General features: G+C 38.3%; 2 protein-coding genes, 1 long non-coding RNA gene and 1 other non-coding gene across 5 annotated transcripts; 1 reads left to right on the top strand and 3 right to left on the bottom strand.

Moving 5' to 3' along the window:
- Positions 1-1575: 1575 nt before the first annotated feature.
- On the bottom strand, positions 1576-5354 carry LOC106171077 (fos-related antigen 1). The gene is made up of 4 exons (XM_013551205.3): positions 4968-5354; positions 4019-4378; positions 3395-3502; positions 1576-2992 (listed from the first exon to the last, which is right to left on the bottom strand). Exons 1-4 carry the CDS (start codon positions 5061-5063, stop codon positions 2543-2545), a joined length of 1014 nt encoding a protein of 337 aa, XP_013406659.1. The 5' UTR covers positions 5064-5354; the 3' UTR covers positions 1576-2542.
- A 1091-nt stretch (positions 5355-6445) lies between these two features.
- LOC147763450 (uncharacterized) lies at positions 6446-8237 on the bottom strand. Of its 2 annotated transcripts, XR_015332817.1 has the most exons (3): positions 8026-8237; positions 7552-7802; positions 6446-7392 (listed from the first exon to the last, which is right to left on the bottom strand). It is a non-coding gene; the product is annotated as an uncharacterized LOC147763450 (long non-coding RNA). The 2 variants fall into 2 exon arrangements; XR_015332816.1 differs by having other exon boundaries at positions 7552-8237.
- A 52-nt stretch (positions 8238-8289) lies between these two features.
- Positions 8290-14487, top strand: LOC106171076 (uncharacterized). Its single transcript, XM_024074931.2, has 2 exons — positions 8290-8876; positions 12737-14487. The coding sequence occupies exon 2, from the start codon at positions 12875-12877 to the stop codon at positions 14348-14350; it is 1476 nt and encodes a 491-aa protein (XP_023930699.2). The 5' UTR covers positions 8290-8876; positions 12737-12874; the 3' UTR covers positions 14351-14487.
- A 1109-nt stretch (positions 14488-15596) lies between these two features.
- On the bottom strand, positions 15597-15685 carry Trnam-cau (transfer RNA methionine (anticodon CAU)). The gene is given in 2 exon segments: positions 15597-15632; positions 15649-15685. It is a non-coding gene; the product is annotated as a tRNA-Met (tRNA).
- Between the last annotated feature and the right edge of the window lie 6462 nt (positions 15686-22147).

Here is a 22147-nt window from a genome sequence, read left to right as displayed (position 1 = left end):
CCCCACACACACACACAATACATTCAAATTGAACTATATTTTAGCTCGGAAAATCTCAAATATCTACGCGTGATGTACAGAAGTTAAATAAAGGTTATTAAGTCCAAAAACCGCCATGAATTGGTTAAAAAACACTCCTAATTGACGAAGGAAAGTTATTAGTGACACCTACAGCGATTGGTTGTTGAGCAGATAGGTTAAAACGGTAAGGTACACCCACCTGGCGCTCATCTCCCAACCGTCATGGAACTCTCTCTGAGTCTCTCGCTCTTTCTCTTTCTGGGAGTCAATAGTCGAAATTGCATTTCGTGCTGGCACTGTAGACTTCTGCAAGTCTTTTAATTATTTTGAGAGTAAATGCTCCCGACATTAAAAAATGGAAATATCATTTTATTATGAGAGAAAATATTCTATTTGTTTATTCCAATTCCAATATTCCAATTTCATTAAAAAAAGATAGATAAATAGATAATGGTTTTAATGAATATAACATGCAGGCCTACGGAAGGTCACAGTGGCGAATTATTGTTAAATTATTAAAACGCGTTAATGGATATGAGTAAAAGACAAATGTATTTTTGACCATTTACATATACATGTAAATTAAATTATTTTTAGATGGGATGAAAATCAATAGCACCCTTTACATCGAATATGCTCGCCAAAAACTTTCTGGTAAACTTGATACGTGGTTATGACATAATCATCAACGAGGTTAAATCTGGCCTAATACACAACGGAAAAATTCGTCTCAAAAACGTTAATATACAAATGTCTCTGACATCACCAAGATAAAAATTTTACAAAGTTAAAATTAATTGTTGTTTTACAGGGGCAGGCCTACTATGGTATCATACCTAAGCGACAATGTCATTTAATCTATTCGTCATATAGCTTGAGCTCCAACAGCAGATAAATTCTGGCTGTTCTTTTTCCCTAGGCTCCAGGAGTTAATATAAGTCCGGCGGAAGTGATTTTCTAAAACAAACTGCCGTGCTTATTTACATTCAATTGTGATTGTTGAGCTTTGGTTTGGTTGTACAAATACAACAATGGACTGGTTCCCTCTGGTGCGTCATGCACACAAAGGTACAAACAGTAAGATATCTGCTTATTCAAGTCTCAGGTGAAATATCATTCATTTTCGTTTCCATGAATTTTTAAAGTTTATTTTGAATTATGACTCCCTGATTAATTTAAAAGAACATTACCTCTTAGCCATTTATGTAAATTAAACTAAAAAGTTCAGTCGCACTAGAAAAAAGGGGCTTACGATTTAAGAATTTTGAGTGGCTACTGATTCGTTGTCCTTCCCCTTTTTCTCGTTTTGACAAAGGGTCTATTGTTTTCATAAAATGCTATATCAGCTTGTTATACGACTTGATCTAAAATTGATAGTCTTATTGTAAACTCATGTATTTTCCACTAAGGTGGCAAATACACGTAGAACATGTATTTTTCAGGAGACATATTGTCTAATGATAAGACCTCTTCAAAGGTCATTTGTACCGCATTACCTATCTCTGCGGCTACGCCCAATTCTCTACAACTGTATTCACTTCTGACAAAGACAAATAGTTTTCAACATTTATTGATTCATGAACACGTGTCAAATAATTTTATAAACTATAAAAATGTATAAAAATATATAAATAATGCTTATATATTACACATATACAATACACAATTAAAATTACACTAGAATTGTCCTTTGGTCATGAGACTAATAGAGTTGAGGCGAAGGACGTGATCATTTTCAAGAGTTTGATAATATGATTTAAACTGTGGGAAAATAGACTTCTTTCTCCGCTCTATCAAGTCTTAAAACACAGTGACATTTTTTGACACTATGTTCGTTGCAGAACACAAAAACGTATTCCGTGTTTGAATGAATAAAATTTTAATGCCCATAAGACTGAGGAATAACAACTACAAATGTCGATACACCATGATGGAACACATCAGCACCTTCAAACAATACCATCCATTTACATTTTTTACATGTCTGAGGAACATGCAGACTAGAACAAAAATACCAAAATAAAGGAAAGCAGTCATTGAACGGGTGACATCTAAAACCTTTTTCAATTTTTTTTAAACTTGTGTAGATAACGATCATAGTGGCAACGCAGCAGTAGTTTACGTGCTTCTTACGGTTTTGTGTAAAGTGCTTATCAAGCGCAAGACCAGCTTGCAGGAATCGCGTTAAAAATCTCAAGACCAGCTTTGTTCGTGTGAAATAGTTTTTTGTAAGTCAGTGAACGTGAACATCTAGAGCACTAGCATGAATATATGTTTAAAAAAGTATAAAAAAGAAGGCATGAACACCGATAATTTTGTGCATTCGCATTACGGTGAACCCATTCCATATAAAATGTTCACATATCCGATAATCCCGGTGTCCTTGTCTTTGCATATAAAAATGAAATCCACTTTTTAAACATTTATAAATACAACATTGAGTCTTACTATGGCATATCAAAAGTCAATATTCAGCATAGTATTTGAATACACAAAAAGTCACCAAGTCATGAGTTGTCCCTCACAAAGATATTAAAGTTGGCGAGTTCAGCGTGTCGGGACTGCTGTCACTGGATCCTCTCTGGACTTGACTTGCACAGCTTGGTCCCGTGACTGGAGTCAGACCTGTATGGCCGTCAACCATGGTGTCAAAGCCGAATGTGAAGATTCCATTGGAAGGGGTTGATATCGACACCCCAGTGGCTGCCGTCACTGCGGTTCTAGACTCGGCGAGAGGAAGGGAGTTTGGGCGAGAGGTAGCACCTTTGCTCCCCTGACAGGAAGACACTGTGCTGCTTGGCTCTGCTTTCACAATGATGCTCTTCCTCTCCTGCTGTTTGGGCGCTTTAATGTCGTGCTTGCATACGGGTTTGTGTGCTTGGAGGAGGAACTCAAGCTGTTCCTTCTGTTGCTGTAGACTTTGGATCTCTTGTTCAAGGGATGCTTTTTGATCCTCCAAACCGTCAGTTTCCTGAAGAAATGTAAAATAAATCATAATTTCTATATTCCTGCATGAAATAGTAAGATAAATGCAAAGCACTTGCTTCATTGAGGGTAATTACTTAGTGGTTCTAAGTGACATTTATTCATGAGTACTTGTCTCGTTCCATATCCTACAAGACTGACAAATGGCATCTTAATTTATGTGGCCATTACACAGGTAAGATAACCATCTCATAAAGGTATGTCAAGAATGTTAGTTTTTATAACACATCAAATGGAGGGGGCTTTTTCTTTTGAATCTTGGGACATTTATCGTTTTTCTTTTAAATGGCTTATAATTTTTAACACCCCCAAGATAAAAACCAAATATGCTGATGATTCTTCCATTTAAATTTTAAAAATGTAAATATATGTATTTAAATAAACTTACCGTTAACAAAGTGTTCGTAACGTCCACTCGTCTTTGACGGCATTTAGCAGCAGCAATTTTGTTTCTTTCTCTCCTCAATCGCCTCCTCTCTTCCTCCTCGGGAGGTACCTGATGACGAAAATAAGACATGTTTATAACACCTGTCACGAGAAGTCAAACTGTAAATTCAACTCAGGGGTTGACCGACTGGAAAATCTCTACAGTTAAGTCTTTGTCCTGACTTCACTCTAACTGGGTTGTTTACCGCCTCTTTCTGACCTTCCCAACATTACTATGCTATACGTCAGGTATTCATGAACCGGAAGTTTATGAGCCGGTCGGAAGAACAAAACAGCTGACTTGTAACTCAGACCACGAAGAAATATTCGATGAATTGATGTCAGTACTAGCTAGTGTTTTCCCTGAGTGTAATTATATTTATTTTCTTGATAAGCTAACATTAAAATTGGATTTGGATCTAAGCCAATTTTATATATTACCGTTTCTTATGTAATATGATAACTTAATTAAGTACTTTGCTATAGCAAATATTTAATCAAAAATTCGCTGGAATAATTAATTAATCAATCCTGGAACTGTGCTGATATAATATTGAAAATATTCAGGGTCAGACATAAAACTCACCTGTTCGTTCTTGAGATTCCGCCTTCTGGTGCTTGGGTATTTCTTGGCAAGCTCAGAGTAATTCACTCCAGTTTTTCCTTCACTGTTACGGCTTCTTTTAGGTCCGTGTGTGGGCATCCAGTCTGGGTCTGTGCTCGTTGAGCTCATACTGTCTTCATCAGGTTCATAGCTGTATCTAGAATTGGAACAGCTTGGGTCCACAACCGGTGGTACAAATCCACTCTGTGTCATTCCGGTGCTGACTGCCGGCATAGATAAATCCAAAAATGTCTGCTCCAGGCTGGCTATAGTAGTTGGAGTCAATATGGAAGTCGGGGTAGAAATCACAGTGCTGAACGAGGGGATGTGTACTCCAGAAAACTGCAATGAACAGGATGGTAAATTACTAAATTGGTCGGGACGGCGATCCATAAATTCTTGATCAAATAATGAATACTAAAATTTCGAATTTGATCCTTTGATAGAAGCTGTTTGATTTACATATATCACGAAATAAATATTTTCCTAAAGATTGGTAGAAGTGAACCGTAGTTTTCAAAAGTAGGAAGTGGACTACCCGATAAAAGTCACCAAAACCACAAGTATTTCTGGGCCTGGTGTTTAAGTAGGTCATCGCACCACTTTGCAAGGCAGTCAAAGATCCCGGTCGGTTGAACCGCCTTCCATGCCCCCACACAACCGCCACCCCTTGTTTTAACGACCATTATTAAGGTGCCCAGTGTTCTTTCAGGTGCAAAATGATGTAATCAATTTAATATTTACACAGAGAATGCGACTGACCGCGATCTGGGACGCATATGTAAGGATAGGCTTTGGCGTACGATACACAGCCACGCCATGATCGAGCTACTACAGCTTGGTCGCCGTAAATTTTGATGAACCTCTCAGTCGTGCTATATGGAATTAACTGAATACAAAATATCTAAATGTAAAAATATTTGATACTTACTGTTGGAGTAACGGGTTCCCCCTTAGCCATGGAAGACAGTATATCTGCTACGGTGTACTTTGAATCGCTGTCTGAGCTAGTAGGCATATTATACATTTCTTGTAAAAACCTCGCTTAATTCTTTGTTATATCCGTAAATGTTTCCTATGTCCAATGTTCTGTATTCCAAATTCCACTACTGGGGTGCCCTTGATATTTAAATTAGTTCCGACTGGCGAGAATCCCCGTTCTGATTGTGAATTTGTGATCCTTATGACTCACTTGCTCTACTGTTTCTGCTAGGGAATCCTTCTATTCGTTTATATATTACTCACTCACTATTGGTCATGTTGCTATTTTTAGTAACATTACTCATAGCTATATTCAAATCCTTGGTTGGTGCTGTGCTGAAAATCTGGGTGCAAAGTACACTAGCCTCGGTATCAAACTGAACTCTGCTGGCGTCACACTACATGTTATGCAGTTGCCCTTGGCACATAAACAAGTTATGACGCTCGAGCTAGCCCACTTTCCGACCTGGACCAATAGGGTAGCAAATTGACATGTAAATAAGCTTATTATGTATTGAGGTGGAATCAATGGGGAATACCAGCCCGCTTGGCGCCAGGTGTCGCTAGTGTGAATTCAGTCCTTCCTAGGTCGCCATGTTGGATATTGTATACGTTGGACTGTGGTACTGGCCTTAATAAACATGCCTCAGTATTGTTGTGTACCTGAATGTCAAAGTCGGCAAGGTGGGCATAATTTTCTTGAGGATTCAGGGCTTCGTTTGAAGTGAAGGGTTGCCCATGTCAACACACCTTCCATGTTAAAGGGTCAGTTACAACTTGACCCAGGAACAGTAATTAGGCCCCTAAAGATAGACGAGTTGCCTCAAAAAGAATACACGTAAAAAGGTTAATTGATCTTGGCAAAACTTATAAAGTTTTGGAAAGAGAGCTCCATAGCAAGAAAGTGCCCCTAGGAAGTATGATTTAGCAGAGTGCGTTTTCTTATGTCCGTAATTTTAGAAGAGTTGTCAGTAAATATATATAAGTCCCGGTAGCCTACTACCCGCATAAGGTTGTGTTATTAAGTAATATCCTTTTTTATTGATGTATTGAGCATGACCGGTAATGTTCATTAAATAATTATTTTTATTTAAAATCATTATTCAGTACCTCGTAAGAATCATAAAACTAGGTATAGTTAGATAATTTATTTGTTCATGTATAGATGCAATTTCTCAGCCAATGGAATAATGCATGTTTGGAAATCTTTTTGTAACAGTTTAAGAAATAAAATTTAAAGAAAGAAAACATTTTATAAATGAACAGTTTTTGTTCTTTTTTTACAAAATAGCACTTCTGAATTGTTTTACTTGAGTAGAAACACCATATTATTTCATCGCTCTGAAAATTCATTAAATAGGAGCAAAACCTAATATTTTATTTAAACAAAATAATTATTCAGTCCATAGTAAAAACCATGAAACCATATAATACTTAGATAATTTATTTGTGCTATAACTTTCCTGAATATATAGCTGCAATTTCTCAGCCAATGGATTACTGTAGGTATGGAAAACTTTTTGTAACAGTTTAAGAAATAAAAATTAAAGAAAGCAAACATTTTACAAATTAACAGTTTTTTGTTCCTTTTTACAAAATAGTACTTATGAATTATTTTACTTGAATAGAACCACCACATTATGTCATCACTTTGAAAATTCTTTAAAAAGCAGAAAAACCAAATTATTTGCTGTAAATACAACTAGCAATTTATTTCATCCCGCTAAAATACTTTACAAAATAGCATCATGGGTTTTTTTTCATTACAGTTAAATATTACTAAAAACAGCATAAACACATAAGTACTTTTTGTAAAGAATATAGCACCACCAAATTATTTCATTTTAGTGAAAACATTTTTTAAAATTGCACTTCAAAATTATGATTGCAGCTAAAACCATCTCATACAGGGGTACTTTCTATAAACTGGTTGACACATACTTCCTATAGTGTTTTTCATTAAAAAAAGTTATCCTGTGTCATGTAGAAAAATATCCAGCGTCAGAATGAATCAACCCCACAAACAGATCTTTGAATGTAAACACAGCAAAATAGCAGAATGGGCGATTTGTAATGAACATCTGGCCTTCTAACTTAGTATAGTATTCGCGGGTTTTCTTTAGGCCCAGATTCGTGCACGAGATACACATTCCAAAAAGGGGAAATCGGGTCCGGGTCCAACTGTCATGTGTCTGCAATGGTTTTGGACACAACAATTATTCATACAGTTTGTTCATATACTTCTTCTCTGTAGCTGACATTATCTCTCCAAATCTGGAAGCAGTGATCCGCCATTGTCTCTCCTTGTGTCAGATTGCGCTCTTTCCTTGTTGTAACTTGCTATGCTCAGTGTCCTTCGCTGTTTGTTCCTCAACCTGAAATAGTCATATCCCATTAAAGCATGGTAGATGGTTACAGCATTAAATAGTTAAGATACAATTTTATATTTCTATGATGTCACACATCACCTAGTTTGATAATTCTTTCTCATATTTAGGCCTGATTCTTAATATTAGACCTCTGTTTTCACTTACATCATTCCCTCTATCCATGCATTATTGTTTTCATGGCACTTGGCAATAGTTGTTGTCCATCACAGCCGCCTGTAAGTCAGCTTTAGGGTAGGCATAACTGGTGGCTACATCAATCTTTGCCGCTGATGTGAAGTGACGGGTAAGATTCCTGAAGTAATCATTTTATCCTGCTCTTGAAGTTGGCTGTCCTGGGGTCCTGAAATCGACAGTTTCAGGCTTTACCCCCAATATATGGGCCTTCTTTGGGTAACCTTATAAAGAAAAAAAATAAGTACATTTACTAAGTATAAAAAATCTTCGTCTTTCGTGCTACTAAAACAAAATATGAGCGTAGGCCTACTCGTACCTACAGTAGTCTACATGTACATAACATGTCAGATTTGACACACACACCTCGATAATGAATCGATTTTTTTCAAGGAAAATAGTTAGCATTCTTGTTTTTCAAGCACTAAATGAAAAGAAAACACATACCTTTCAGTCAATTCACATTTTCATCCAGATGTTATGGCACCACATTCAAGTAAATTGAGTTTGAGTTGGTTCACTGTCAGCGACGCGTGCACACGCTCCATGTTAAACTCTGGTGTAAAGCCGTGAGCGAGATTCTGCGAGATTTAAGAAGGACTGCTTTCACCCCCACGCCATCTAGCGGCAGACCCTTAAAGCGGGTATTCCCCATTATGCCATATAAGGAAAACGAGGACGGCACGGGTTGATCGTGTTTATTTCGTATCGAGTTTTCTAGAATATACAAAAATACATATAGCTTACACAAAATAACAAAGGGAAATTTTTACATTTTTCCGACTTATTTGTGTTATTACTTTATCCTAGCTAATTTTTAATCGTAAACAACAAGAAATAGATTACACTGATTTTTCTTATCTTTTTTTTTTGTGCGACGTTAAAAATAATATGATATAATATAACCCAATGTTTTCGTCGCAACGCTTTCAATGAACTGCTGATTCAGTGCTATAATTCTTCATTTTTAATAAACTGGTATATGTACGGGCACGTTCAGAAATTTGAAAATAAGGAAGATCGGTTCAGTATTATACATAATTTCATGAAGACTGCATAATAAGTTGATATTTAGAAATCTCTTTTTTTCCTATCGGCTTAATTGTGCTTTTCCTTTACGTTAGCTAATTTCCTTATCGTAAACAACAATAATACTTCCTCCACGCATTTTCTTCCGTTCTCTTCCCGTATTGTTCACAAGAGTATTATGCTCGACATGTATATATTCTTAATTATACTAAGTAAGTAGGAGAAGTTTCTGAACACAACGCCAAAAAGGTTCAAGAGCTACTTGTATAGTAAGTAATGTTTGTCTATTACATATATTTAATTACGCAATAATTTTTTCGGTGTACGATTTGAAAAGAAAAGCAGTTTTTTAAAGAGTAGTATAAATAATGGGTCGATTTGTTATCTTTAAATTTAAGCAAATGTAAGTTGCATCTAGGTTGTCTGATCAAAATAATTTGTTACATTAATTTATCGCTACACTACCTATATTCATTCATTAGCTAGCCAAGTCCCTAGATTTTTGCTATCTTGTTTTGCACACAATTTTCATTTTTGCACGCAAGGGCGAATACAGACTTGATTATAGAGGTCACGGGATATCTCTTTTGGGGTAAAAATACACCAGGCACGCAACAGTTTGCACACAGCATATCGCAAACAGGTTAGAGACAGAGGGTCGTGAGAATCACCAAAGCTGCCACAAAAATTTTCAGGGGTTGGCAGGCGGGAATATTGCTACAGTCCACTTGACACTTTAAGACAGTATCAAAGTACTTGAACAGTTCAAGGAAAAATAAAAAAAGATCCAATCTTTACTTGTCAGATTGGCTTTCAGTAGTATCATAACATTGTACTTAATGAATATATACATTGTTGTCTTTATTTAATTCAATGTCCCCCCCCGCGACAAACCACTGAACAGAAAATGCTAAATATATATCGTGCACTTACCTTCAGCTTACAGTCCTATATAAATGTTACCTGGGCTATATTTACCACTCAGCAGAGCACACATATGAAGCCTATCTACCTACAACGTTGATATAGCCATAGATAAAGAGATAAAATGCATATCGGCGAGGGCATTTTCAAGCATTGCGAAATGAAAGGCTCACGTGGCATTTTATAAAAAAAAAAAAAGTGTGCACCGCGAATAAAAATGTGGATAAACTGATTTTCCCTGGGATCTTTTATTGGATTTTATAAGTTTTTTCATTCACATATGTCACAGTCTATGCATATGCTTTTTTTTTCTTAGATCAAGAGTTAAACGGGTTAAAGAAAATGGAAATAATCCAATAGTTTGAAGTCAGTGAAGTGACCACCGAAATTGAACGACGGAAAAGGTAGCCGAGTTCAACTGGTTTTACAACCCATGTGAAAATCATAGGTTCAACTGAATTGACCAGCTTGAATTCATTATATATAGAGCTAAAATAAACCGACCTAAGGAGTTTGTATAGAAATTAAGTTAAGCTCAACTCAGCCGACAGCTCTCTCTCGCTCTCATGTATCCTGCACCTCGATCAGCTCGACTGACACAGACTGACATACGGACTGAAAAAGAATCTTGTACAAACAATAATAATAGTTATTATAAGTAGTAGTATTTAGTTAAAACATGTACAATATCTATATCAAAATTTGAATACTGACGGAACTCTTAAAAGTGATTAAAAGCCCTAATGATAAAATCAAATTCTTCAGTTTAAGATGTAAAAATAAAATGAATAGGCCTATAGTAGGTCTATATTATACTGGCATGCCCCTATGCCTCCAATCAGTCCAATGTTGACTTTCTGTTCTTCATAAGTAAGAATAAAGATGAAATTTAATGACATACATAAAGGTATGTGCTCGCTGGGTTTCTTTGGAAGTCGCCTATTTTGATCCGTCGGGGTGAACTGCAGTTCACTCAGTCAAGTTTCGACTTACCATGGGCGCGCAATACCCCCCCCCCCCCCCCCCCCCCCCCACCTCATTCAAGTAACAGTGAAGTAATAAATGAATCACAGCATAAAAATATCAATTTGTACATGAAAATAAACTGATCGATATGTGGTCATTTCGCAATATTTAAAAAAGGTCTAGAATTGGGGACAAACATTACCAAATACACGTGACTATAAATACAATAGCATCTTTCAATTCCTTTGATTTCATGCGTGACCATGGTTTTGAAATACCCAAAGTAATGTTAGAAGTGCACATGATGTAAATATTGTATTGTGTTTACCACACGCATTGAACAATACATGGGTGATACATTTCGATCGTGAATCGGATCACGGTCTTAATATAGCTCCGTTAGTAATAATCTCACAAAAACGTCCTAGGACATGACACGATTTCAGCGACACAATGTCATTTCGGATCAGATACAGAGATGATCGAGGATAACAACTCGGGTCAAGAATAGATAGTTGATGGCTATAGTTTCTTTAGCTGTTACAAAATTGGAATGAAAGATTTTCGTCCTTCGTCCAATTTCGTAACTGCTAGAGAAAGCTGTGAAAATCCAGATGAAAACCCACGGTATAGGGTAGTTGACGACAGTAAACGACTCCGGCCACCCACTGCTGATTAAAATTAGGGCTTGCCGAACTAGTACTACGGGTCCTAGATAAATATCACCTTGGGCAATATCGTAGGACACAAACCCGACAAACAGGAATAGGACTGCGTAACGACACAAAGAAAAATGATCCACTTCTCGGAGACCCGGACATTTAATTGTTCATATTGTTCTGAGTAAAGCTGTGCATGTGCGTGCGTGTGTGGTGAAAATGGACTATATAATGTGTGCAGCGTTCTTGAAGTGCTGTTACCTCTTCTTTAAATAAGGAAGTGAGCACGATTAAATAAATAATTAAAAGTGATCGGGATGCAAAAGCGGGTAGAAATGTTGAAACAGCTGAAAAAGTGTATCTGTCGCTTTGACTAAAATCACGGGATTAACTTGGCTATCACCAGTTTTGTTCCCTGAAGTGACGCGCATGTCGCTTTGACTAAAATCACGGGATCAACTTGGATATCACCATTTTTTTTCCTCAAGTGACACGCACGTGAGCTTGAGGGTTTTGTTTTATGGGTCACATGAAACGAATTACAAAAACATCTGGACCCAAACAATAACCCGTGTTATCAAAAGATTAACAAACACAATTTTTATCAACAAGCATGTATTAAGAACAATTTATATGCATAAGCGATCAAACTCCCCAAATTAATTTTTATATAAAAATTAAAACTGACTCATTTATTGCGAAATTTGTACTATATCACCCTCTTACACAATGTACGTCTGCCCACGCGCATTTTGCCATTGGCTTTACAGTTCAATGCCCTTATAATGAAGTAACTTGGACTGCCAATTCATCATGATTCAGTAGTTCTAAAATCAATAGTCTTTGATGAGGTCCCATGTAGCGAATACGCATTGCTTGTTACTAGCTCTGTGCTTGCTTTATGTTAATGCAGGGGTAATGATTTCTTTGCTACGTTTCTTAAATTTTTGTATGATTCCACGGTTTACTTAATATTTATTGTTCATTAAAAAAATTACCAAAACAATCTACCGAGGTGAAAAAAGGACTGTTGCAAGGTATCCTCTTCAGCTAGCAACCCTTTTGCCTGCCGTGTTAATCAAAACTTAACAAGTAAACCAAAATGTTAAATCACTTTTGTACTTTAACTGTAACTTTCAGTACACATTGTAGCACTGTGCTTAAGTGGCGTCCTGTATAATGGTTACAGGACCATCAAGTATAAGACATACTAGTAGAATACTTTTGTCAGTTTGAAGAACAGTGAGCGTCGCTAAGGATGTCGTATTGACAAAAATACAGATGGCAGATCGATATCAGTTTAGCAAGATGGAGAACACAATAATTGTGGACATGAATGTAATTTGTTAGACCGCAATGACGGAGAATTTTACAGATTTTAGCAAGTTTTTCCCACCCGGACACTGGGAATCGGCCTAGCTCAGCCGATGAGACATTTTGGCACATGTCGAGCATTTTGGAATTCACATAAACGCTTCAACCTCGGAGAAAACAAATCGTGTTGGAACTAAACTCACTTCAATCGCGAGTCAAAGTATCAATGTTACTGAAATTTCTGCCATCGTATGTCATCTTTTAAGGGCTGCTGTGAAATAACCAAAGATAAAATGCTCGCCAACATGACGGAAAACCTGCATGGTAGACCTAAGATCATAGACTGATGACAAGACTACGAGGTATCTGGATTCGTTACAATCATTTACACTGATTTAACAGCTATGGCCACATATAATGCCACCATATTCGTAAGTGCGTCCACGACAGATGCAACTTGGAACGTAACAACGACAGTCGCAAATAGTACCATCTTTGAAGGCTCCAATGCTTCTACGGAGGTCTCCGTAACAGCTATACTAGGAGTGTCACTGGCATTTATTTTGACATCAAACATTGTATTAAACAGTTTATTTGTATTTGTGGGTGTAAGATCTAAGGAACTTCATCGTGCTCCTCATTATTTCATGGTTAACCTGGCTTGTGTCGACATCGCTGGGGGCTTGCTGTGGTCGCTTTTTACATTGATCTCAGTTGTCCTCTCGCGGTGGATTCTGGGAGATGGGCTGTGTCGTCTGCAAGGCGTCTTGGGTGTGTTTGTTTTTCTGACATCGGTTCACAACTTCGTAATCATTGTTGCAGAAAGGGCTATGAAAACAGGTCTCACGGACAAACACAAGGAAATATTCAACCAAACGTCGTCTTTGATAATTATTTTTACCCTTTGGGTATTTGATCTAGTTACTGCAATTTTGCCCCTTATTGGCTGGGGAGGATACGTATACTTTTCTAAACAATTTCAATGTGGCCTGAACTTTGAAAAAAGTATTGCGCAGTTGTACTTCGTTCTTGTAATAGGCTACGTTGTTCCCGTGGTTGGTATTTTTATGTGCTTTATTTCACACTTCTGCAAACTGCGTCAGCAGCACGGTTCAGTTTCACCTACACAAATGTCAGAGAATGAAAAACAGAGATCGAAAAATAGAGAAAATAAAGAAAAGGGCCAGGAAAATACATTAATCAGTGAGAGCTACGGGAAAAGATTTCGCAGGCAACAAAGTCGTTTTCAAAACTTCCCAGTAAATAAATACATTTTAAATGGGGAGAACTGTCAAATAACGGACTGTAGCAAAAACAACAAAAGGTTTACACCTTCGGTCGTAGATGAAAAAATACAAGTAAACAAGAGACAAAGGGCTACGTCAATATCAAGTTATATGACAGACACTAACCTATCTGCAACGGTACTGATAACGGTATTTATGTATATGATATTGTGGTTTCCATTCATTGTACTCAACTATCTCGATTTACTAGAGGTGTCCTTTATTGTGCCTGACAGCGCCTGGGTCGCGTCAGTGTGGTTAACCCATCTCAGCACCGTCATAAAACCTGTTATCTATTTCACACACAACAAACTCATCCGAAACGCTACAAAAAGTGTGCTCTGTGTCAAAATACAAAAACCACATATTATCTTTAAAAGTAAGCCTGAAAGAGAAAAGCAAACTATTTCTTCAAATACTGCGGAGCTTAAAAACACAACCAAAGTCATTCTGCAAGAACGGGTGGAAGAGAAAAGGGATCAAGACGACGGCAGAGAGTCTGACTATGGATCAGACTGCAGTAGCGGAAGTAGTACTACTGCTTTTAATGAACCAAAGGATACTTCAAATGTTAACCTTCAACAAGCGAAATGATTTTTTATATGTAAAGAGGCTTTAACTCGGGATGTAGATGATTTAAGGAATTGTTTGTGGCAATAGTCTTTAAAGTCTTGACCTGTTCATACGATAAAATAAATAAAATCAAATCTTTTTTCTTTATATAGACTTTATTACCACGGTGTCTGATGCCTTCTCTGTCTGTTTCCCGTATGGGAAACTTTGCATCCCTTTGCACATCATAAGGTTGATGTAAAAATACAGCAAATAGCTGGAAAGAATAAATAACCAAAATACATTCAGGATAAAACATACTACGATTTTCAATTGAATGACATTAAGTCGGCGTCAAAGGGAAGATTCAGCTCCACAATTAACTAGCATCAATTTATATCTTCATTTTCTTTGACACGAGATTTCCACAAATCACAAATTTTTTCGGGTATTGGGGCTCCCTTTCCACCAGGATCTCTTCAGCTGGTGACAGATATGATCTAATCTTTGACAGAACAATCACCACCACTACTACTCGCCTGTTTCCTGCATCTCCCCGCCGCAGTTAAAAGCAATTAATCATTGAAATGGGGAAGTAAGGCTCTCCAGCACAGTGGTAACCTACAGAGCACCTGCCAGAGCACCAGCCAGGTGATTCACCCCCTGTTCTACGGTGACCAAATCGGTTGAAGGACCTTCAAAATACCCACTTTACCTTCAACCGATTTTGTAACTGCTAGGACTGTCTGAAGCCGTTCAAGGGCTTCTGGTAGGTAAATAATCGGCTGGATAGCCATGATAGTACTAGTAGCAAGTCTTTGCATAGTCTTGGCGCATGCACTAACATGGCATCTATCGTCCTTAGGTTTGCTTCATTTATCACTTGTCCTTTGGTGGTTTCGGGAAGTTGATCTTGAGGATTCTCTTTCCTTATTTTTCTGAATTTGTATTTTTGTCATGCTGAGACCTATATGAATTTCTCAGTTTCTTAGCCATTTCTCAAAAATTAAAATTTACATTGTTAGAAGGCGGTTGCTTCAGCTCTTTGATGAGATCTTTTGCAGACTGCGAACTTATCAAATTCTTCTTTCTTTTGAATGATTGTTTGTCCACAGACATTTAAAATGCATACTGCATCAGGGAAGGACATGGGTTCTGATTGGTGTGATTGTTTTGGGCTTGGACATAATAATGATCTAAGTTCTTATGTCCAAGTTTTGGGTAATTCGTGCATTTGGTAGACAACAATAATCCGTTCAAATATTTTCCAAAAATACAAAAAGAACATTGCCCCGAGTGAGGATCGAACTCACGACCTTCAGATTGCCCGACATATTGATTATGAGACTGACGCGCTGCCTACTGCGCTATCGAGGCTGTTACGATCCAACTAGAGTTTAAATTATATCTAATCCATCATCAAGCAATATCCAAATTAAAGAGCTTCTTTTCGTCAAGGTTGTTTGTGTCTTCGAATATTCAAATAATTGCATCTTTAAAAAGCAGTCCTTTCAACGCTTAAAAGCAAGTCTATCATTCGAGATATCAATGTAACTACTTCTCTAGTGCTGCCACCTATTGGCTACTACCGGAGCCAAATCCAATCTCGAACGTACCGTGCCCGTTGTACTTGGATTGTTTTCAGATTCTTCCTCAATACACATCACGTAAAGGGGCGAGAAGTTTCTTGTAATATTGAGATCTACTTTTTTTTTCAGCTTTAAACAATTAAATATAGATGAACGTACACAAGAAGTGCAAACTTCTTGTGTGAAAATGGTCTAGGCATGACTGTACCAACAGTAGACCACCATATAGGCCTAAGTACAGCTGACAGTAGCCTACTACTAGGCGTTACAAAAAGCCTTCTACCTATCTTAAATTTAACTTTGTCTTCATAAACCATATGTATGTATTGGATTTATCAATACTTATCCATTTCAGCACGCTTAAGCGTGTTAACAATAAGTCATTATTGTAGCAAAAGTTACAATTTAACTATATATATATATATAGGCCTATATAGGGGGGGGGGGGGGGGTCCTGATCTTCGGTTTCTGAAAAAAAAAAAAAAAATCACACTAATATTCCCCTCCTGGAATTGGAATTTTGACTAGCTAAATCTTAGTTCTTAACTGCATCAAATGTTTCCGCTTGGCCTCCAAAGCACCTAAAACTTTCCGAGGCCATTGTGCGGGGTCCGAACACCAGGTCAAGGGGGGGCGAACGTCGGCTTAGTATCCGAGGCTTATCACACACGCACACACAAAAAAAGAACCTGCCTCCCTTCAAATAATCCTGGATTGGCCCGTCATACCGTGCACCTGCAAAACGCGTTCAGCAAACAAATGTGCATTTCTAAAAGTTCGTGTCGTAGCAATTGCTGGATCACCAGGTTTCACAAATTCGTAATTGCAGATTTATAAAGTTACATCCAAACTGTCATTCTCCATGACAAGGTAGAAAGTTTTCAATTGATCTGAGGCCTACCGTCGAAGCTTCTGCGGCTCCGTGATAACTCTCCTGGCTTGGATAAAATTAGACACTTACAAGTACGAAAGTTCGAATTATAGCCTAAAATGTTCAGTGTAGGCCTAATATTTTTGCGTAAATAATTTTTTAAAAATTGTATGGTATATTTTCGGCCAGATTATTTGCCAAATGTGTTCTTGTCAAAATTCGCTTCGTCGCAATTGCTTGAATAGGAAGCACACCAGCCTTTACACATTTTCAAGAAAGTTTTTAATGATTCCCTCTTCTTAGGGATTTGCTTGAACTAAAACAGTCCCGGTGTGGATCGCCTGTGATCCTATTGTGCTTTTTAACGTCATGTGCGAATCCAACCTAACAAAGTCATAGTAAAAAAAGGAAGAAATCTATTTTGGAACGCTCCGTGTCGGCTTCTAAAACAAGGCCTCCTGTACACCATGATGATAAGACCATGTACGGGGACTGTTGCGCGTGATGAAATACATCTGTACGGCACCCAAGCTATCGATTGTAACTGCAGTCGTAAACATGTACATCCAAACTGATCTTCTCACTGACAAGGTACATGTAGAAAGTGTCCGTTTGATCTACAGCCTACCAACGAAGCTTTTGCAGCTCCGGGTAACTCTGCTGGCTTGAACACAGCACTTCTACACGGGTTCGAATTCTGTAACGTTCAAAAATAATATTTTTGCTCGAAATAATTTCTTAAAATTGCATTTGATTACTATAAGAGCGCATTCTCAACGAATTAAGCCAGGCTTTACAAAGCCGGTGACCTAAAAATGGCGGACGTACATGAAAGAAAAACCGCCTAATCTTTTAATAGTCTCTCCGCCTCCCCACAAGTCGTCCCTGCGGGGTACAGTAATTAAATCTCGGCTCCGTTCGCCATGCGGAAGCTACCTGAGAAATATTAAGTGCGCATGCTCATCAGTTAAACTCGTGGTGAAGAAAGCATGGCGGCTGAAGGCGATCGAAGGAAAAAAGCTCTTCTGTTCTATTATCTTTGAAAACAGAGACGAAAAAGGAATAATTTGGCCCGTAGAGCAGCAATGAATCGACTATCTACGGAGATAATATCACCAGAGATATTCACGGAAATATTAATGTTCGGAGCCGAGATTTAATTACTGTACCCCGCAGGGACGACGTGTGGGGAGGCGTGTGAGAGGATGAGAGACTATTAAAAGATTAGGCGGTTTTTCTTTCATGTACGTCCGCCATTTTTAGGTCACCGGCTTTGTAAAGCCTGGAATAATTCGTTGAGAATGCGCTCTAAGAGTAATCACATACGTAGGGACGGTGGGCCAGTAGCAGTCACTGCGTAAAATTCCTTGAAATGGGACGGGGCGGGGATGGTCATTGATCTCTATCCTTTACCAGCTACACCACAGATCTTTTTGCTTTCCTCTAGCGATCATTCAGCGACCAACCTCCACATTGTCCTTTGTATGCTCGTTTTGAACACGTTCAAAAGTTCGCGGCGACCATGGGGCCTACGCCGACGCATGAACATTCTGTGAAAGATCTTAGCAATCACTATGCATCCTTTGGGCCTCCAACGACGTGGTCAGTTTCATCGTCGCCTTCCAGTTAAAAGGGAGTTTGACCAAAGCACTCTAAGGGCGCATTCCCATAGATTTTAGATCGATCTATCCCCGTGGGGAGTCTCACTAGATTACTGTCAGTAAATCGTGCTTAAATGTCCGTCCCGCCTACTAGAAGCTGTGAGGGGGTAATTAACTTTCGTGCCCGCTCGGCTGACAGCTATTTAGCGTGAACCCCCAGGGAGTTAGGTCGATCTAGTTTGGATCGATCTAATCTCTGGGAATGAGGTCTAAGTGCTCTTTCCTTCAATTCTTGGATTGGCGTCGCGTCGAGGAGGAGCCTAAGAAAGGGGTATTTTTCAGTGATAGCGTTCCACATACGGTGTAAAGATAGTATGAGATCATTTTTCTTTGCAGAATCATCCCTCTGTAATCCATTTCCGAGGATACCCTACACATTCTTAATGAGGTTCTGATTTAGGGATTAAGCTGTTCATTTGGGGGGTCTGGATCTGGTTCGCAAATAACCAACCTACTGCTGCATTGGCTTTATGTGGAGTAGAAACATAATCATCAATGGGTGTTCATACTCTTCAAAGATATATATCCTCCACAGACTTATACCACCTGATTCAACGTAGACGGTTCCTGGCAGTGATCACTGCCTGGTCTCCTAACAGAAATCTACCAAAATAACATCGATTGTGCTGACGTGTTCTGGCGGTATACACAGAAACATAATGTGTCCTGTTATTGTTTAACGTTGCAGTCAAGTGAGATCCTAAATGTCAGGAAACGTTTTCTACGAGGAAGGTGAATTAACATTCTTAAATTTCATCTCTGAGTGTGGTTTTCTTCGGTAGGCTAACCCTGGCAATTTTGCCCATGTGTCTGTTTGGCCATGATGTCGTCTAACCCTCTGAATGAATAGTCCAACGTACCTTCTTCGCGGGTCAGAACTCTCCCCCTGCACCTTATGTCAACAGTTTGGCAAAATGTATCCCTCTCACTTAGGAAGCCGCATATTGAAACTATTGTATTAAAATGGGACCAATCAGAATGAGAAAAGCCGAGTGCTAGTTGGTCCACGGCCTAAATATGGCGGACCTATATGAAAGGACAACCGCTTATCCTGTAATGGTCTCTTCGCCTCTTTCACGCCTCCCCACGAGTCGTCCCTCGACCGGTCAAATTGAGACGAAATTTAATTATTGTGCTCCTGAAAGAGGCGAAGAGACCATTACTGGATTAAGCGGTCTTCCTTTCATGTATGATCCCAATGATTAAGCTAAGTAGGTCACAATTTTACTACTCCCTTCCCTATGTGTCGGTTGTGTAGTTGTTATGTAAAAGTAAAATTTAAACTATGGGTAACCTTCTTGCAATGTACATGATTGCGGTAGGGGTGACACTTTTTTCTAATGGAGTGTACATGAAGTTCATTATTGGCTGTTTGTAATTTATACATTTGTCAAACTTATTTTTTCTGTAAAAAGAGCACTTAAGGCACAAACTGATAAAATATTTTTGATATTACATTTTAAAGTATCCATGTTCTTCTGCTGTCGAATAATATGATCCTGTGACAATGCTTTTGAAAACGAACGCTAATTCTCCAGGACTGACACTGAGTTTAGGGACCGCACATGATATTTTCCCATTAAATCTGAAATTTTGGTATACAGATAGCCACATATCTGAATATGAATAAACCGTTATAATAGTTAGATATGCGCGTTTTAGTGAAATATCATGCTTGTCAACTTTTTAAAACTTTCTCAAAAGTGGGTCAAAAGTTGCCCAACTCGATTTTTTTTATTCTTGTGGGGCACTTTTATTACAGTTTCCAAAAACAAACATCTAGGTCCACATACAAGTCACTGGATGAGAGAGAGAAATTATTACCGCCAATCAGGCTACACTATAAGAAGAGAGCTAATTGACGGGAGCCTGTTAACATTATCACATCATACTTTCCCATTGTGCTTGAAAATGGAATCATTTAGCTCTCAAAGCAAGGCAGTGCAAAGCAGTCCAAGTCAGACATTTTCTGAGAAACTGCATCAGAACAATGGCCTAGAAGCGCCATTTCTACTCGTGTAAGCAAGTAAAAGCAAATTAATTCACTCAACGCCAGTTCAAAGTTAAGCTAATCCATAGATGACTACATGACTTTGCAATTCACACCAACTTTCTACTTCGCAGACTAACTTGGATTGCTATGAAATGATTTCATTAGTCCCCTCTGCCACAATGTTTTATCAACCATTATCTCAAAGTTACTAAACGGGCTGGCGTAAAAAGTGGACGCATTGTCGCGAATGGTATGTGCTTTCTCGAGGTTGATCGTTAAATATTTTCCTTACCTTTCCCGATGTCCAGATCATAGACTTACTACTGTAACTGCTACATAATTTTGCCGCTCCAGAACGAAATGGTTTGACAGAACGCGCACTATGTCAATTTGGCACATCGCGGATTATGTGCAGAGATGAAGATCAAACTTCAAAGGCTGCCGCATGCTGTGGTACTTTGGCTATTGATTGGTCAAACGGGTCACGTGATTTTTCTTTTATGGGCCCCTCTGTTGCTGCTCTGTGTCCAACCCGTTGCATGGATCAGCAGTACCGTAGCAGGGTGGCATATTTTAATATGTGCACTTTTCTCTTACACACTGCCAAAAAGTCCCATCATTTTTACCAGACACATATCTGTGAATATCTGGTGAAAAATCAATCAGAGACCCTGGCAGAGGGTAGATCGGCAGCGTCATTTGTCAGAATTGTCAGATTAGTTTTTGAGCTGGGCTGCTCAAGACTCTATATGTACCCTGGTGTAATAATATTGGGTATTAAATTAACAAAATACTGTGTTCAAAGGGGTTAAAAGTTTAGGCAGTATGTCCCACCCCAACACACATACAAACTAAGTCTTTAATTTTCATGATTGTTTATGTTCTTATCAGTGGCGATGTGTTTCTACTTTTCAAATATAAATTAATTCTAGCAATTTACTTAAATGATATTCAATGCTTTATGCCATTCAAACATATGAGAGCAGAGGTCAGAAAGGTTTGTGAGGCATGCACTGAGTGTATGAGTAAACTGTAGCTATAATGTACAGTACACATGCTATTATATTTTTCTGAAGTGTGGAGTTATAAATTATTGAAACTTTGTTATGCATAAACATTTCAATTGTATATTGTATTTATCTGAACAACTTATTTAAATTTCAGGTTTAATTTAAACTGTTTCACACTGAATACTTATATATACATTTAAGGCTTTGTTCACATGGAATGTCTATTTTCTAAAAATCTATTTTCTATTCGCGGTATCTTATGATCACTGTCTGTGCCCTGAATATCCCGCCGCGTAATTACTGGCAGCGCGAGCCAGTTAGTTATAGTAACTTATAGTAACTGGGACGCGCTGCCAGTAATTACGCGGCGGGATATTCAGGGCACAGACCGTGATCATAAGACATACCGCAAATAGAAAATAGAATTTAGAAAATAGACATTGCATGTGAATGAAGCCTACGGGACCGTTCATATGAAAAATCTATTTTCTATTCGTGGTATCTTGTGATCACTCCAAGCGCAGCTGAGAATTAATTACAGCTTTGGAAGTAACTGGGTCGTGCTGCCAGTAATTACGCCGCGGGCTATTCAGGGCACAGACCGTGATCACAAGATACCGCGAATAGGAAGTAGTTTTTTAGAAAATAGATTTTTCATATGAACTGTCCCTAAGGGTGTATTCCCAGAGATTTAGATCGATCCAGAGATTAAGAT

Source organism: Lingula anatina, chromosome 2 (assembly GCF_051362555.1).
Source record: "Lingula anatina isolate TDL-2025a chromosome 2, LinAna3.0, whole genome shotgun sequence".
In the NCBI taxonomy this organism is placed as follows: domain Eukaryota; kingdom Metazoa; phylum Brachiopoda; class Lingulata; order Lingulida; family Lingulidae; genus Lingula; species Lingula anatina.
The sequence above is the reverse complement of the archived record's forward strand: the minus strand, read 5'-3'. Positions and strand labels throughout refer to the sequence as shown.

Excerpts from the sequence above, each read along its gene's own strand:
- LOC106171076 (XM_024074931.2), top strand. The coding sequence starts at position 12,875 with ATGGCCACATATAATGCCACCATATTCGTAAGTGCGTCCACGACAGAT.
- LOC106171077 (XM_013551205.3), bottom strand. The coding sequence starts at position 5,063 with ATGTATAATATGCCTACTAGCTCAGACAGCGATTCAAAGTACACCGTA. Across the intron at positions 4,379-4,967 it reads GGGAACCCGTTACTCCAACA|TTTTCTGGAGTACACATCCC; the intron begins GTAAGTATCAAA and ends TGTTCATTGCAG. Across the intron at positions 3,503-4,018 it reads GGAATCTCAAGAACGAACAG|GTACCTCCCGAGGAGGAAGA; the intron begins GTGAGTTTTATG and ends TTTCGTCATCAG.